General features: G+C 28.2%; 1 protein-coding gene across 1 annotated transcript in view; it reads left to right on the forward strand.

The window, feature by feature from the left end:
- Positions 1–1,937: 1,937 nt before the first annotated feature.
- Positions 1,938–18,345, forward strand: part of Pgant7 (N-acetylgalactosaminyltransferase 7) — a 29,206-nt gene continuing 12,798 nt past the window's right edge. The window contains exons 1-4 of the mRNA XM_067284537.1: positions 1,938–2,169; positions 12,861–13,000; positions 13,712–13,944; positions 17,461–17,627. Coding sequence (XP_067140638.1) covers positions 12,863–13,000; positions 13,712–13,944; positions 17,461–17,627 — 538 coding nt within the window. The 5' untranslated portion in view covers positions 1,938–2,169; positions 12,861–12,862. The remainder of the gene's footprint in view (positions 2,170–12,860; positions 13,001–13,711; positions 13,945–17,460; positions 17,628–18,345) is intronic.

Here is an 18,345-nt window from a genome sequence, read left to right on the forward strand (position 1 = left end):
TTAATAAATATTAATAATAATTTAATTAATATAAATGTTTTTGAAAAATAAATGATTAGTGAATATTTATTATGATAATAATGCGTGGTTCTTGTGATAAATATATATATATATTTTTTTAATCTGAAAAAGCAATGTTTAATGTCCTAAAGACATTTGTTAAACCAAAGTTGCACTTATTTGGAGGCAAGTCTCTTTCTCTCGGCGTTTTTCTTGTTAATTACAGTTAATTACAGTGGAGGATTTGGAACGTGAAAAAGGGTGGAATCGCATTCCATTTTAATAATTTTCTTCCATCCGCTCTTTTAACTTCAAATTGCGACTCCTCAAAATGTATCTAAAAATTTAGTTACATTACATTAGAAAAGTTATTTTAAACACTTCGTAAATTTATATTTTCAGCATTATTTTATCCACTAACGTCACACAGCCTCGAATTCTCAGTTGGTTTCCATTTATCTACAAGAAATCTAACTAATTGAGATCGAAAGAAACCATCAACTTCGCTCTAGAAACACCGTTCACAGAATTCTAAAAGGGATCCAAAATGGTGACTGTCGCGATGCATCACGGTATCGTGTCTAGACCTTATGTTTATAGACCTTGGATATTTAGGAACAATAGTGAAAGAAAGAAAAAGATGGCGGTACCCGTACTATCGATAATATCGCAATGGAGGGATCTATGAATTTTAAATATGAATTTTAGAGACAAAAGTAAAAAGAAGCGTCCCGATTGTAAAATTTAACCATAAAATAGATTGTTTTGCCAACAGAGCATTTAAAGTAGCCACGAAAAAATTAGATGTCTGCTACCATTAGAAAAAAATTCGAGATGAAACATCACCACGTGCAGTAACATGCGCTTTCACAACTGCTTAATTTTCATTTATAAAACCACATAATTGGCACTGAAACAAAACTATCTGAGCCATGAAGGACGCCATGTTGCTTTTCACCGTAAACTTCTATTACAAGCGGCCGTTTTTGTCGTCTGACGGCGTACACTCCGGCTGGAATATAGGAACGCGTTCCGCAGGAATTTTTAAACGGATGACGCTCGCGCGGAGTTACGCGGAGGAATAAAATAAGGCACCCACAATCAGCATTAAAGCAAGATTTATTTCTAGTATTATAAACATTTATTCTTAAAAATGAATAAAATAAAATCCATAAAGTAAAATTCAACGAGCAATTATTTATTGTGACATGGTCACAATGCTAGGCTGCAATTTTTAATCATATTTTAAATTTAATTTAAAATATATGCTCTCCACCTCAAATTAGTAATGGGTTTCCCTTGTAAATCATACTTTTCCTTTAACAATAGAGTCGTGCCACTCATATATCTGACACTTTTCGGGGGAAAATTTTTGAACTGAAACAACATAAATTCCGGTTTGCACTGAAGTTCTTACATAGTTAATCGGGACCTCCTGCTCCTAGGGTTTCCATATCTGGTCTCGTTTTTCATCTATCTAATTTCATTCTCGCGATTAAGGAAGATATGCTGCCGTCTATTATTCATAGTCCGACAGCCTATCACTCAAATCTTAGTTTTTCATGAGCGGTCTGTCCTGGATATGTTGGTCCCAGTTTCTCGCCACCCGACCACCTCAATTGTGTACCCGTCCAAACCCCATAATGGCAAATAGCAATTGCATAATCTATTGTTAGCTTCGTGTTCACAAAAAAAATCAGAAGTCTTAGAACGGACCGAGAAGAAATTTTCTAACAATACCAAAACATACACTAACTTTTTTGACACGGCTTTAATGTATTTCTTAAAAGTAAACTTAGGATATATCTATTGCAAAGTATTTATAAATATATAAAATGTAATGAGGTATAAATGTCGATTGTTTACAATCACATTATGATCAAATATATAAATTAGTTTCTTAATTCTAAGAGGGCGCTGAATCTGGAAGTAAGCATTTACGCGGATAAAAATTCACCAATCACATGTCCTGTGTCTTCTTGCTCCACGTGTCTTTTTAAACATCGGTTAAGTGTCAATCTCGTCCAAAAGTTATGTTTTAATTTATCGATCGGAATGAATATGATAAAATACAGTTATTGTTTCCATTCGACAGTGCAAAGAACGCTTCATTTTCAATTCTTGTTTCCTTAAAATTCCATTGTTTTAAAACAGCATTAATTGACTTAGGTAAGTTTCATAAACGTAACATCGTGTATATGACTTGTAATAGTTTTAAATGGGGCTTGGAGGCATTGAACTTCTGTTATTCATTGTATATAACCATCCGCCAGTGAACAATTACTAATTTATTTCCTTCTGTTTCGGTCCAATTGATTAACAGTGAAGTATATAAAATAGGGATGTTATTAAAGTAATTAATAGTCATAACGTTATCAGACAGGCTATTTTTAAATCGGATAAACTATTTTCATTATAATATTTTCAGAAATATTTACATATGGTTCATATTTATATTTTAAAAAAAAAAAGGATTTTGAAGTCCTTTTTACATTAGAAGTCGAATTAGTGTGCATGTTTGGTAAAGCTTAATACATTTTTCATCATTATCAAATAAGAATTCTATAAACATAAATCTTTTAGGTTAATGTTTATAAATCTTTTAACTGTCACATTGGATCAAGTCCATTAATAAACAAGTTTTACTTTCAAGTTTATTGTTTTGACATGTTTGTTTGTATGGGGTTTGTAGAAACAGAAATTTTTGTTTTTAAAAATTAATTTTTTGTTGAAATAATAAAGATAGATTTTAAAAATAGTATAATAATTTAAGATAGTCGGCTATTTTATTAACTTTATTTTGTACACATTTTGAATCCCACTGTCTATGGTTTATTATGAAAATAACTAAAAATAAAAATTTATCCTTTTTATATATGCTTTTCTTTTTATTTGAGATTAGCTAAATTTAAAGCATTTAATGTATACAAATAGGAAAAATCTAGGCATTTATATTTTAAAAAATTATCTTTTATTTGTAGGGTAATGGTACGAGTAGTCAACTGTTTAAAGCTGTTTTGGGCTTTGCTATTTTTTATTACAATATGTAGTAATGCAAAAAGCAAAATTTGTATATGAAAGTAAAGTTTATTCTATACTTGTCATAGAAAAGAAAACCTTTTTTATTTGAACTTTGTTTACAATACGAAAAAAATTAATTAATTACATCTGCTGTTTACCTAGTAGTTGACCGGGAAATTCCCAAGTCCGACCACCGATGATCCAATTGTTGACCATGTAGCCAACTACAGTGTTTATCTATATAAATTCAGTTGGATAAATGGGAAACTTATACATGAACACTTACATGAATTATGGTTTATTTACTACACAAACATCACATATGAGCTGCATTGTTGCAGCAACATCATGAGGAGTTCCTTCTATTGTAGAACATTTCAAATAGTACCACTTGCTGCAATAATCACAGCCAACATTTTTGGTTCATCCATTTCTGTGTCACTATCTAAATCATAGCACAACTTGCACACTTTTGCATCTCAGTGATCCAACGTCATTTGTATTTAGTGATGCATAAACTTTTCTGTATTTTTCCCCTCTGCCACTACATTTCCTGAAGATATTTCTGCTTTTTTCTTCAGTCTTTCCATTTTCCTCCTTTCTTTTTCCACTGTTTTGCTTTGCTCTTTCCTTTTCTAATATGAACTCTCTGCATGACTTAGAAGCAATAGCACTTGGTGAATGCTTTTTTTGTACATGTTTCATTTTTGTAGCGATTGGTCGTGGCAAATACAAATGATGAAAAAAGCCAGGAAACATGTTTTCATGTAATAATGTATATGGAATTGGTGGAGATGGATTTGAATGGGACTGAATTGGTTTGTTTCAGAATTTTCAGAACTTGATGTGGTTCTGTTAGACATTTTCTGGCCTCTAATAACAGAAAGAGTATCAGAGAGCAGTTTCTCCATATATTGTATGTAACACAGTATATGTCTAAACACAAAATACTGATGTATTTTGTGTTTTTAGACTTGGAAATACCCTGGAATAACAGACATTGGAAACCTGACATGCATCAGAGGTTGATCACTGGTTATTCTGCACCAGTAGACAACCAGCATAGTCACATGATTGTTTATGGTGGTCAACAACTGGGTATTCTTTAACCTATACTCAGATTCTTTGAATACTGTATATCAAACACACCTTAATACTGAGAGACTTTGTTTCAAATTCCTGGGTGATTCAATAAGAACAATTGTAAAAGAATGATTGTAAAAGTTCACGTAACATCAATAACCTGATGATGGCCTCTCGAGTGGGTTGAAAATGTTCGTTCAACGTATTGAACGAAGTCTCTCAGTATTAAGGTGTGTTTGATATACAACTGGGTATTTCTTCATCAAGAGCCTCACAAATGTGGCAACCATAAAAGAGACCTGACATGTGCACTTTCAGCCATGGACACGTCATGAAAAAAGTCATGAACTCCAATACTCAACCACCATGGTCAAACATGTGAATTTATAGTCAGTATATCCAGTAGTCTACAACCTCATTATTTACATATTAGATCAGAATTAACTAAAATTGTTAGCTATGGCAGGTGCTTTGATAGTTTACCACCCAGAAAAACAATTAAGCAAGCTCAATAATAGGCATTTTATAAAAAATATACATCTGAAATACAGAAGCTTTGTTATCTTTTAAAGACCTGACAATGCCTTATGTGGTCAAGTACCAGAATAGGTGTTGCACAATAATTTTTCCCATCCCTGTGAGTGAGACAACCTGTTATTCTTACATGCTATTGAGAATGGGATCATCTTATGGTTCTTCCTGTAAAGATGGCTCACCTAAACTTGTTCAGATGGACTAGTTATGTATGGATTTCAGCTTATGTGGTCAACTACTGGAAGCAGTCGGCATAGGAGCCCTACCCGATATACTTCCTCAGGCTTCTTAATCATGTATATATTCTGAGATGAAAAAGAACACTCACACCAGATGACAACATAAACCTATTGTCTGGTGTTTGTAATATGTACACTGCATGAACTTTTTTGGGCTTCTCCGGAGTTCTGTTTCATGTGAAGCTCAATTTTTTCATTAATAGAACAGTCATGAAAGAAATAAAAATTAGTTTTTTAATGAACATTCAAATTTTTATTTTTTTGTGATTGTATTCTATCAATGAAACAAGATTTACCTGAAGCAAGACTCCAAAGGAGCCCAAAAATGTTCATGCAGTGTACCTGTACATACTACCAACATCAGACAATAGGTTTATTATTGATAATTTGGCAAGGGATTTAAAATAAATATGTTCTAAAATTTAATTTATTATTAAAATTCCATTATTTTAAAAGCTAATTTATATTTTTCTGTGTCTCTGTGTTATGCACTACAGTGTTATTAGAAGAAGTCATTTATTGTGCTAATTTATAAAAAATTAAATTGTTTTCTTAATTTTATAGTGCGATTTATGTATAAATTCTGTATATAAGACAGTAATATTATTTAACATAGTTCATAAGTGCCTTTAATTAATTGTGCCAATTTTATTAATGTACAATTTCTGTAAAGTTCTTATATTTATGAACTTCTTTCTGCTAAATTATATACTGTATTTAAGTCTATTTAGATTTTGAGACTTTTTTAAAATTAAAGTAACATCAATTATTTTTTATTTTTATAGTTAAAAATTAAAATTTCTCTTTTATACATTTAGGATTAATCTTATGAAATTATCAATTTTTCTAAAATAAAGGAACACAAATAAAAATTTACATTTTAAAACAAAACTGGAAAAAAAATTTAATACTTAATGCTTTATTTATTCAAGCTTTTTGAGATAGGAATATGGAATATCGAATTTATATATATAAAATTATATTATAATATTATAATATCGTTTATATATTTTTACATTTCAGGCTTTTTATTATTTTAATTATATTTATTCATATATATATAATTTAATTCTGAAGCTAATTTGATATACAGGTACATAAGCATTATAAGTAAAACTGCTTGGTAATGCATATGCCAGCTTCTGACTTTAAATATCATATTTAATTTGAGAGTTATAAAATTTTTATCGTAATTTATCTGTTATTTATCTGTTTAAATAAAGTTTTTAATTTTCTATATTTAATAATAATTTCTATAGTTATTTTCTTTACAATCTTTAGTTATTAAAGTATACTATATGATTTATGAAAAACTTTTAATGAATACAACATAGGCTACATCTTTTAGTGTTTTCGAAAATGTTTTCTATTTTTCTGAAAAATGAAAAATAATTTCAGTGAGGTCATTAGAATATGTTTATTTTATTTTCTTTATAAGAATATTATGAGTGTTTTTTGAAAATATGTAATTATCAGTTAACTGCTTTTGCTACATTCATTTAGCCTATATGTAAATGTGATGTTATACTTTCAAAGCTATATTCTATTTATTTCATAAAAGTGGAATATAAATAAAATATAATGAATATGGAGAAACCCATTTTCGAATATAAAGAGTTTTCAAAATCCCTTCTATAGTTTGGTATTGTTGTAATCAGATAATTGCATTTGTAAATGCTCTGTGATGAATTAAATGACCTACAACTGCTTCATTGATTAGTCATCTTCACTTAGTGTAATTGTCATATAATTTATAGCTATTCTTAAGTAGACAAAATTAACCCTTCAGAAAAAAAAAAAAGAGTTGAGTTAAATTAGTTAAGGTTGTAACTCTATAAACTTATATTTTAATTATAATTATTGTAATGCTTAAATTAGAATAAAACTGCTTTCTAAAATGCTATTATTTTTTAGTTGTCTTCTTTTTAGAAAGAGAATGAAGTCAAGCTATAAATATTTTATATGGTTATTATAATGACCTTTATAAAAAATATATATTTACGCTGTTATCTGATATATAATGTATTAATGTATTGATTTTGTTTAGTGATACAATCTATTGATTATGTACTTCAACAGATTACATAATAATGAATATTTACTTAGCATGGAATAAATAATTCAAAATACATAGGCTTAAAATTTTATGGACATCAATTTATATATATTAAAGTAATATAATCACAATCAAATAAATATCAAAAGTTAATTTTTTCAAAAGTTAATATATTTAAATTAAGTAGTATAAAAACAGAAATTAATATATTAAGACTGAGTTTGGAAAATTTGTATTTTGGTATGAAAAATTGCTTACTTGGCAAGTTTGTAATAATATAATTTATTGAGTAAAATAAATAAATAAAACAAACTGTTGCTGAAGTATATGATAGGATTTATATACCGTATTTACTCAGATATAAGACGAGGTTTTTATTCATTTAAAACAGCTTCAAATTTCTAGGTCGTTCTATGCACGCAAGGGAAAGATTCTTTGCATTTTTACAAATAATTTTTGTGAACTGCGTATTTGTATTTTTTACCGGATGCTTACTCTCTTGTATTTAAAGACAAGTATTTTATCTAGGTCGTTTGAATTGTTCTTGTATATTGTCAGGAATAAAGATGAATAGCAATAGGAAAAGCAAAGCTTTTGAATTGAATTCCAGATTGAAATTCCAAAATCACGCGGGAGCGCAATATAAGTCTTAATCCATTCCCGCATGTAAACAGATGATTATTCGAAAATCATAATTCGGAGAAACTCAAGTGAAATCGATGAGAGAGAGTGGATTCGGCTGTTAAGAATTGGCAAAAAAAAAAAAAAAAAAAAAAAAAAAAGATTCCCGATTGTCCAGCTTTACACGAACAAATTATGTTGTCGATTTTACAAGATTTTTCCTTAAAGTTTTTAAAATGCTAGTAATTTTTACGGGACAATGTGTGCATTTACGTTCATTTGATATTTTATTTATGATTAAACAAAATAAAATTAGAATTGTATTAATAAACCTAATTTTTCTTTATTTTGATCTTTAAAGTCACACCTCGTCGTATATGTGAGGTCGTCTTATATTCGAGTAAATGCGGTATTAAAATTGAAATATAAAATCTTATACATAAGAATGTTAAATGTCATTTAAATCTTAACTTTCTCAATATGTTATTGAGTACTGTGCACTTGTCTTTTTTTTTTTTTTTCTTTTTAAATGTGTATTGTCCATACCATCTTTTGTCACACTATTTAACTTCATTGAGATTATAAATAAAAATAAAATTAGTTTTTAAAATTCAAAGTATTATTGATTTAATATTTTTTAAAAATTTGTCTTCAGAAGCCTGACATTTTTTAAAGGCTTTTAAATTAAAATTTTAAAAAATTATTACATATGAAATTTTAGTACTATAAAAACTGATGTTATTTTTTTATTTGTATTATAAATATTCCTTATTTACAGAAGTCTTCAACATAATAAATGAGTTTATGCCATTATATTTGTGAAAACCATAACAATAATAATTTATTTAATATAAGCTCTTTTTATCATAAATAACTTTCCATTATGCATGTTCCAAAATGAATAAATTATAAAAATTAATTTAGAATATTTATACTTACCTGAATATTGCAGTTTAAGTATACAACATTAAATAAAAATTAGTGTATGAATATAATTTATTTTAACTTAAAATTGAATGAATCTTAAGTTTTCTGGAATAAATAGTTGCAAATTAGAAACTTAAATATATAAATATACAAAGTGTTATTTAGTCTTTGTCTATAACATGGTCTGGTCTATTTAAAACATTTCCTGTTTATAATAATAGTAAATAAATGAATTTTTTCTGAGTAAAATATCTTTTTAGTTATAAAAAACAGATGTTATTAATTAGGCAAAAAGTAATTAATTAAAGTAAAAACATTTATCTTTTTTTAATCAATGTTAGCTGTTAGACATTTATTTGTGATGAAATTAAGTGATACTTATATGCATATATGCAGTTTAAAGTTTATTTATATGTAAAGAATGATATTTACTATATTAATTTCCATGAAAGCTTTTGGAATAAATTATTTTGTTATCAAAAAATAAATAAATATTATGTAATAAAAACTATACAATTGATATTCCAACTATAGTATATTTCAATTTAGTTATACATATTTTAATTAAAAAGTGTTTTTAAAATTTAAAAATTTTTTTTAAATATGAAAGGATTAGGTGTAAAAGATGATAAATGCCATTTCCACTAGTGCATTGCAATGAAAGCAGAAAACTTCTTAAGACATTTTAATTTTTCCATTTTCTCTAAACTTTTTTATTATGTCACTTACCATTTTCTATAGAAGAATCCCTCATATACTTTTCTTTACTAGACATAACTGTTTGCAAAATCTTTTCCGAAACGGTAATGAGAAAAAACACGTGGAAAAATACTTTAAAAATTTTCCACGTTTATTCTCCACTACATAGGGATAGCTCCATACCTGACTAACCCACTGTTGAAAGGTTAAACAAAAAGTGCTCTGATATCCAAATTTGCAAAAAGTTGCCAAATTTTTTATTTCACTGATTTTCCTAAAAATTACTGTCAAATGCAAAAATCAGATTGGATCACTTTTGGCATTTTTACTTACACTTACTTTAATTTTTTCTTCATAGTAAGTTCATCTACAATCTATGATATTTCCATATAAATAATTATATTTTAGCTCATTTGTGGCACAGTGCAGCAGTGGGCCAGATGAACTGACCTCACTGGCCGTAGTTTGGTGACCCCTGCCTTAGAGGAGTTAAGGAGTACATGTCAGGAGTTGCAATTTGGCACAGAGTATTTGGTGCCCAAAATCGTGTGCACATAAAATAAACCAGATTTGTAGGTAGTCGGGGAACTGAGAATAGGGTCAAAAGAAAATACGAAATGCTAAGACTGTTTCTACAAACAGGCACGAGTGCGAGATTTGCACATGTGTTGCTCGCGCTCTCCGAGACATAGTCTCATCTCAAAACTGGCTTTGTCGTTTTACTTGTTGATTTTAGTTGTGAAGCAATACAAACCTGCAAAAATGTATTTTATATATTTTTGAGAGTTTTAACAATTTATGAAGTGAAATGAATAATAAAAAAAGTTTTGGTAGCAACATAAAATATAAAGAAATAATAAACATCAAAAAAGTAAAGATGACAAATAAATATTCACTTTTACGAAAAAATAGATATTTCATATTTCTTATCAATAATCTCACTCAGCATATTATTTCAAATATTTTTAACTTGTAATGATGATGAACCAGTTTTTCCAGTTTCTCTGAACTTGCTATCTGTTTTATTTGTAGTTATCTTGAAAAATTATAATTATTAATAAAACAGCTATTACTACTTAGATTAAAATAAGCTTTTTCATATTTATCTAGCATTACTCTATCATTCAATTGATATAAATACTGGTAGGAAGTTTTGAAGTATAACTTATTTGGAACAACATAAAAATAAAGCTAAAACTAAAAAATTTTTAAAATTTATGCACATATATTATTGAAATATTGTGTGTGTTTAAACTTCTTTTTAATTTTATAAAATTAACAACATTTAATCACTATTTGAAAAATGAATAAATTAATAAGCTAAAATAAATTATTAGAGTATGACAAAACTTACCACTAGTTATTTGACTGCAGTTTTCAAATTGAAGACCTACAGATTCATATTGTCATCCATTTGTCATCTATCCTTTCTTAATCTCAAGAACAGAGTTGGCGAGATGAAAATCAAGACCAGATATGGAAAGCTTAGGGGCCAGAGGCCCAGATTAACAATATGCAAACTTCTGTTCTGGCTAGAAGTCACATCATTTTTTAAAATTAAATTAGGTTTAAAACTTGCAATCTAGCATTGCGATGATGTCACAGTAAATAATTGCTCATTTAGTATATAAACTAATAGTGGCAATATTGTTTGTTAAAAAATTAATAGTAATTCTATAGCAAATTTCAGATGATATACAGTAGACCCCCTGTATAACACGGTAGATACGTTTCGTGTTATATGAATCTGTGTTGTATGAGTCACTTAAATACATGAGCCAATCACAGCTCGGCACGTGTGCAGTTTAGGGGCTACAGCTGTTTGAAAGGTTTTCTTCCATAAAATTAATCGATTCTAGATTAATTTGACTCAACATTTCCAAATCAGGTATAATTTTTTGGGAATAATCCATATAAACTATGCTATAAACAAAAAATTGTAGGATTACTTACCGAGTGTGCACCGTTTGACGACGCCATTGCTTAAGCTTATTTTCGTCATGAAGTGGCTCATCAAATGGTGGACGCGTGTTTTCTGATCAGCGAATTTTTCACAGAAAAATAACTTAACTTTGGAGACATCATTAATAAAAATATAATTTTTATGGCTATTGAATAATAAATGTTTTTTAGTAGGTCCAGTGCTTGTTTAAACTCAACGGTTTGTACAATATCCGCTATTGGTCCAGATTCGACCAATCCTGTCGCGACATGATTCGGCAATGACATTTTACCATGTTATACGAACACAATCGCAATTTTTTTGCCATGTTATATGAATCCGTGTTATATGAACTCGTGTTATAGGGGGGGTCTTACGGTAGTTATTATTCATTATAATAACTGCCATATATTTCTATGGATAAGACGACCTTCAGATAAGACGAGGTATAAATTTTTGTCAAAGTTTTATAGTTTTAGCATATATCTGTCCTATAAGATGACCCCCAAACTATCAATGGCCTATGAATTTAGATCAGCGATCATCATCTGGCTAATGATACTGTATAACATATATGGAATTATGTCCTATTCGTAATTTTTCTAATGAACAAATTTTATTTTCTGCCTTGCTACTGTTGCAAATGTTCAAACCGATTTGGGCATTCGGGTAATGACCTTGACTATTCACGAAAACGTCGTACGGGCTATTCTATTTTGTGTACATGCCCTACTCTCTACTTGTAGATAATTACGGTTTGTCCGTTTTTTTATAATGGTTTTAATATATATAAATTTCAATCTAATTTTTTTTGTATCAGTCCTATAAGACGACCCCGGATTTTGGGGGCTTTTTTTTTTATGATTTAACTATCGTCTTATCTGTGGAAATATACGGTATATATATTTGAGGTTACCAAAATCAAAGAACATTTTGCCTGATTTTAGTGAAGCAAAAATATAATATTTAGTGTAATATATATCTATATGGAAATCTATAAATTATCATCATAATAAGCAATACTTCATTGTTTGAATTAAAATGGAATTATGTTTAAATGTAAAAACTTTTGCTCGTAATTTGAGCATTTTTCTCTTTTATGAATATCCACAGTTTAAAAAATTTATTCAAAATAAATTCTGAAAAATTAGAGATTTAAACTACCATATTTTGATATGTATAACCTGCAGATTATTTGTGTTTAAGAGAACTTGAATAGCTGTAGGTTATGTGCAAGTTTTAAGTTACAATTATGAACCCATACCTATGGAACAATGTACAAATATCTGGAAGCCCGATATTTTAATCATAAATCAAAGGATTTTTGGAACCATATTAAATTGGACCATTTTACTGCTACTATTAATAATTAGATTTCTTCCAGAATATTCTAAATTATTTAATAAAAATATTAATTTCATTATAATTATTAACTTTAATACAAGATGGCACTTAACGCCTACCTCTAGTACCAGTTTACTTAGAATCTAATTATTAATAGTGGTTGTAAAATAGCCCAATTTAATGTGACAATCATTCGGATTATAATATGGAACAATGGCTGACCCCATAGATATGGTTTACAATGGGGATGTTTCTAATATATATATTAGAAAGTAAAGTAACCCAACATTAACAATTTTAATAATAATTGTATATCATGTTTCTTACTAATCTGTCAATGTATATATTCAATGCCAATTTTATCATTTTTTAAAATGGGTTGTTCTCTTTATAGTCATGAAGGTTTTTACAGTACGTCGTGGAAAAGTGATTCGTGTTGTTCTTGTTATTATAGCTGTGATGTTAACTGTTACATTTTTTATGCCTAAACCAAAAAGTAAAGAAGATCAAATAAGAAGAAAATTAGAAATCAGAGTAAGTATTGTTTTTTATATCAAACATTTTAATTGAAGTTTAAATATTTGAAATTTTTGCTACTTCTAAAAAAGATGTAATTCTTATATTTTAGTTTTCCATTTACACTCTGAAAGTGTAACACTTTCAAAATATAAAACCCAAACTTAATTCAAGACCCATTGTAAGTCAAAGCATGCCCGCCACGTGGTTGCTAGTGTGTCCATTACCTTAAAATTAATCGGCATCCCTCTTTTAAATGCTTTGAATATTTCTAGTCTTTGAAGATATTTCAGATTGGCTGGGTCATCACTACATTGTAGTAATCGGGCAACCTCAAATTTAACTCAATAGGTCTTTCAATTATGTTTGGATTTTATATTTTGTATAAACCAGGTATTTTTTAAAATTGTTATCCAGTTTGAGTATGTGCGTGTTTCACAATGTTCAAAACTTTTAAATTTTTTATTTTTAAAACACATTCTATTAGTTCTAAACCTGATGATGACTGTTAAAAACAGAGGAAAATGTTTATTTTTCATTTAATTAAATCTAATTTATACCAGTAGTTTCATGGAGATTGTTTTAAAAATGATATTCAAATTTATTTTTGATACAGGTTATATTTTAATGTATGCAGTATTATTGTATGTTTTTCAACATTATCTCTTAATTAAAAGTTAATTGAATTATTAAGCTTATGAATTGTATATTATGAATTTTATATTTTAGGTTTCTGACATTCCATTTAAACAGGGTGCCATATTTCTGAATAAAATTGGAAATTTTGAACCTGAAGAAACTGGCACAGTTCGAGAGGGACCAGGCGAAGGTGGTAAACCTCACTATGCACAACCAGAGGACCAGAATGAAGTTTCACAATCTATAATGGAATATGGAATCAATATGGTTGTTAGTGATCAAATTTCTTTAGATAGAAGCATTCCAGATGTTAGAATTCCAGAGTAAGTCCATATATAATTGAAAATTACAAAATCAAATTAAAGATTTAAATAATTTTATTTATATATATATAAAAGCAGTACAGGCTATTTTAACCTTTAAATGTAATTTTCATAAAATCTCTTTAGCAAACACCTCTCTATAATAGACAGTTTTTTCACACCCACAAGTATCTATTATAGAGGTTTGACTGTATATATATATTTTAATCTTTAAATTACATTTAAAGGTTAAAATAGCCTGTACTGTTTTTATTTACAAACATATAAGACACATGAACAAATGAATTATTAAAAAAAAAAGAATTAAAAAAAAATTCAGTTATGTTTGCTTGTTTATCACAAGTGATTGTAGCAATATATTATAATTAAATCTTGTATTAGCTCTGCACCATCTGTGCCTTTTCTATTGATGTAAAACTTGAGTTTGTTTATGTACTCTAGGCTTGTCGGAATGACTATTGGTGGTTCTGTAGCAGATGTCATTTTGGCTGTAAAGCCATTGCTGTTATCATTATCTTTATTCACTCTTTCTTGCATCTCAGAAGGATGTTTTTAGTTTCTTGGCTTGTGCATTGTGTCTTGATCAGTTGAGATGCCAGAATTTATGTCAGCATGGTTTGCTGTAATGGTAAATCCTGCTGCATTTATGAGGCAGTTGTCTCCATATCATTTTACAATAACTGCTGCAAAATAGTAACTGTTCTCATAGCTGGAAGGAGATCCAACTTTGAAGAAACAACTTTGAATTGTTAATGGCAGAATCTGTCTCAAAGCACTTTAAATTTACGAAATGGTTTGCAATACATTGAGTTGCTGTTTCATCGTGTTAAATACCACTCCACAATCTATATTTGTAATTGTGCTTTAATTTGTCTGCACTTGACTTTGAAATTTTGATTCATGCCTTTTATAATTAGAAATTAATATAATATTTTTAATTATTGAATTTATCATGAGATGGCTGTGTAATTGCCTACCTCTAACAAAATTAATTTGTATTTAACTATGTACTAGCCTTAAAATAGCCCAAACTAACATCCTGCAGATCATTTGGTGATACAAATAAATCAGATTGTTGTTTGTTATATATGATTGAGCAAGTTAAGTGACATTAACAGTACAAATGTAATCTTGACATTTTTAAGCTGAATGTCTGGATTGATGCAACATTCTCAAGAAACAAAAGCACTGTCTTGTTTTGTCACATTTTCCTGTTTAGATATTCCAGCCATTGTGTCATAATTGCTGTTATCATCCAGGCTTTTCTGTTTTATTTCCATTCAGTTTCAAATTTTGTAATGTCTATATTCTTGAAACTTCTTAGTTTAAGCAATCTTTTCAATAGTTAAAGCAACTGGGGGATTTTTATGTGTTCTCCACTCATAACTGTACATAACAAAACTGTTAGCTGTTCTTTTGTCCTTTGTTATGATTCATTTTTAAAGCAAAAAGTTTTATCTGGGAGAACACAAAAGAACAGTCCTGTTTTGTTTACATTTAAATTATTTTCTAGTGATAATGGAATAATGTTTAGCCTCCTACAATTGTTTATGATCATCTTCAGATTATTCTCACAACCAGCTTCAAATTTTCTTTTTAAATTTTTCAATGTTTCGAAATTTCAGGCTTTGAAGTCCACAGAATCTACTTCAGATGCAACTTGTAAAGCTTTGGCTATTTGATTGCCCTGATATTGGAAAATCATTGCCATGAGGATCAGGACATTTTCCATGATCAAAATGCCATATAATTCTGACTTGATGAGACTAATATTCCAACTGTGTTGAAAACATTTATACTTGTGCTCCTGCATACACTTGCACACCCACTCATATGCCTGATCATTTGTCCTGTATATATATCAACACTAAAACTTTTGCAATTTTTGTCTAATCCAGATAAAATTTTGGTTATATTTGTTTTATGGTTTGATGGAAAGTATAGGCTACTTATTATGCAGAAATATTAGCTATCAAATAAATGTTTTACTTATTTTGGTTCGGTGATCACACTTATGTTGCAGCGACATCAGTGACCTCATTTAGTTCGTGCTTGATGACAGAAGTTGCATTTTTAAATATTTTACCAAATGGCGTATTTTAAACTTACTTTATTAAATTTAAACTTTAAAAAATGATAGTCACATTATGTCACTTCTATAACAAATTTTTAAAAATTCTTTCTATAGTGACTATGCAATGTTCTATTATCCAATCGGAAGTAATGATCTTACAAGCTTGTTATTTAGAAAGTGTTATCGCTCTCTAATGTACATACAATTAATCTTTGTTTTATCAACAGAGAATTAAAAACTTGCTATTTTGTCAAAATACATAAATAAAATACATAGGATAAAGTGTTTTGTCCACTCCATGTGAAATTTTGTTTTGTTGCTCTTTATGTTACAACAGATAGTATAAACTACGTAATTTGTAGAAATATTAGCAACTCTTCTTGAATTTCTTGAAATCTCGACTTTTCTCAATTCTTCAATCTTTACTTTCTCATAAAAAGTATTCCATCATGCTTGATGGGGGAATTTTTAGTATTTAATAATAATAATAATATTAGCACTCAGTCAAGCATAGACCAAACAAACTCCTTAAAAATTAATTCCATCCAAAATTTTAAGTTAATATATATTAAAAAGTGTATTCATGTTTGAACTAATGGTAATCAGTATCAATCTTAGTTGTTATTACTATGTTTTAATAAGATAAAAATTTACATCATTGTGAGCTTTGATTAATAATATATATATATATTTAAAAAGGCTATTCCATTGTTATTGTTACTTATGAGAATTCTTTTAATATTATTTGTTAAACTAATAAAAATAAGATTTGGTTAAATTTTAATAACTGAATTAGAACTAGAGAATTTTTTATTTCATACTATGTTATTGACAAATACAGTGTGATCTTGCTTTATGCGAGGGTTGCATATCAGCAAGCATCATAAAATTCTTCATAAATTTCTGCTCCATTCCAAGTTGTCATAGATGATTGCTTAAATACTTATACAACCATTTACAATTAATATAAAAACATAATTAAAATGCTTTAAACACATTTTTATGTTTTTGGTAAATTAAAAACATTTTAATCCAGTATTAGTATACAGAGCAAAATTTTATTATTCTGTCAAGTACACATGAGAATACAGGCAAACCAGGATATCCACCACAGTGTTTGCCATTCAATAGTTTTCCATGTTTAGTATTCCAGAAGTTGGAGAAACATAGTGTACGGGCTCAGATTTATTGGAACTAGAAGTGGTTAACTTAATTATTTACCATCCACAAAAACATGAGTCCTTGTATAACAATCAAATAACAATGTAAAACAAGACCCTAATCTGTAAGGATTATCTATGATAATTAAAGAAAAAACTATTATTATTTTTTATACCACAATAATTTTTTATTTTTTAAATAATAAAAAATATTAAAATTTTTGAGAATGAAAAATTTTGTTCAGAAATTTTAATTATTATATGTCTTTTTACATTATACAGATGTAAAAAGTGGCAATATCCAAAAGATTTACCTAATACCAGTGTTGTAATTGTATTTCATAATGAAGGTTTTTCTACACTTCTTCGTACCGTCCATAGTGTACTTAATCGTTCACCACCACAGTTTCTTAAAGAAATTGTGCTTGTTGATGACTTCAGTGACAAAGGTAGGTTACATATTGCACAGATATGCAAATGATTTATTTCCTGGAATTTTTATAACTTATATGAAGCTGCGAATAAATTTTTACAAAGTACATATTCTTTTAAATTAAAAACATTTGCTTATAGTAATAATCAAAATTATGTACGAAAATTCTGAAACAAATTAAATATTTAGAAGAATGTGCATTTCCTTTTTTTCTTCTCATATTCTGATTATGATTTTAAATATTAGATTAAGTGTTTTTGTTTGATTCTAAAAGTATTTTCGAACTAAATTTATTAATTTCTCAAAAACATATTTGTTTTATTTGTCAGTTTACATCGTAAATTTTTTTTGTGTAAAAATGATAATTTATTGATATATTTTAACCTTTTTTTTTCTAAAAAATGTGCTCTGGAATTCTTGTAATTCATCTCTATATGAATAGTTAATCATTTAATTGTTAAAATTTAACGGATTAATCTAAGAAAAACTTGATTTTGAATACAGCCGCTGCAGAAATGCATGTTCCACCAATAAAAAGTTGCATAGAGCTAGTGATGTTCAGATATATTTTTAGTCTATTATAATTATTAGCATCAACTACTATGTCAGAATGATCTATTTACTTTTAATTTGAAAGCAGTTTTTATTGATATTGATTTTCAGGTAATCATTGGATACATTATTTTTTTATTATATTGTTAAGAGTCAAACATAAAAGAAATTACATTATAATT

The sequence above is a fragment of the Centruroides vittatus genome, unplaced genomic scaffold, assembly GCF_030686945.1.
Source record: "Centruroides vittatus isolate TY-2023 unplaced genomic scaffold, ASM3068694v2 scaffold_1323, whole genome shotgun sequence".
In the NCBI taxonomy this organism is placed as follows: domain Eukaryota; kingdom Metazoa; phylum Arthropoda; class Arachnida; order Scorpiones; family Buthidae; genus Centruroides; species Centruroides vittatus.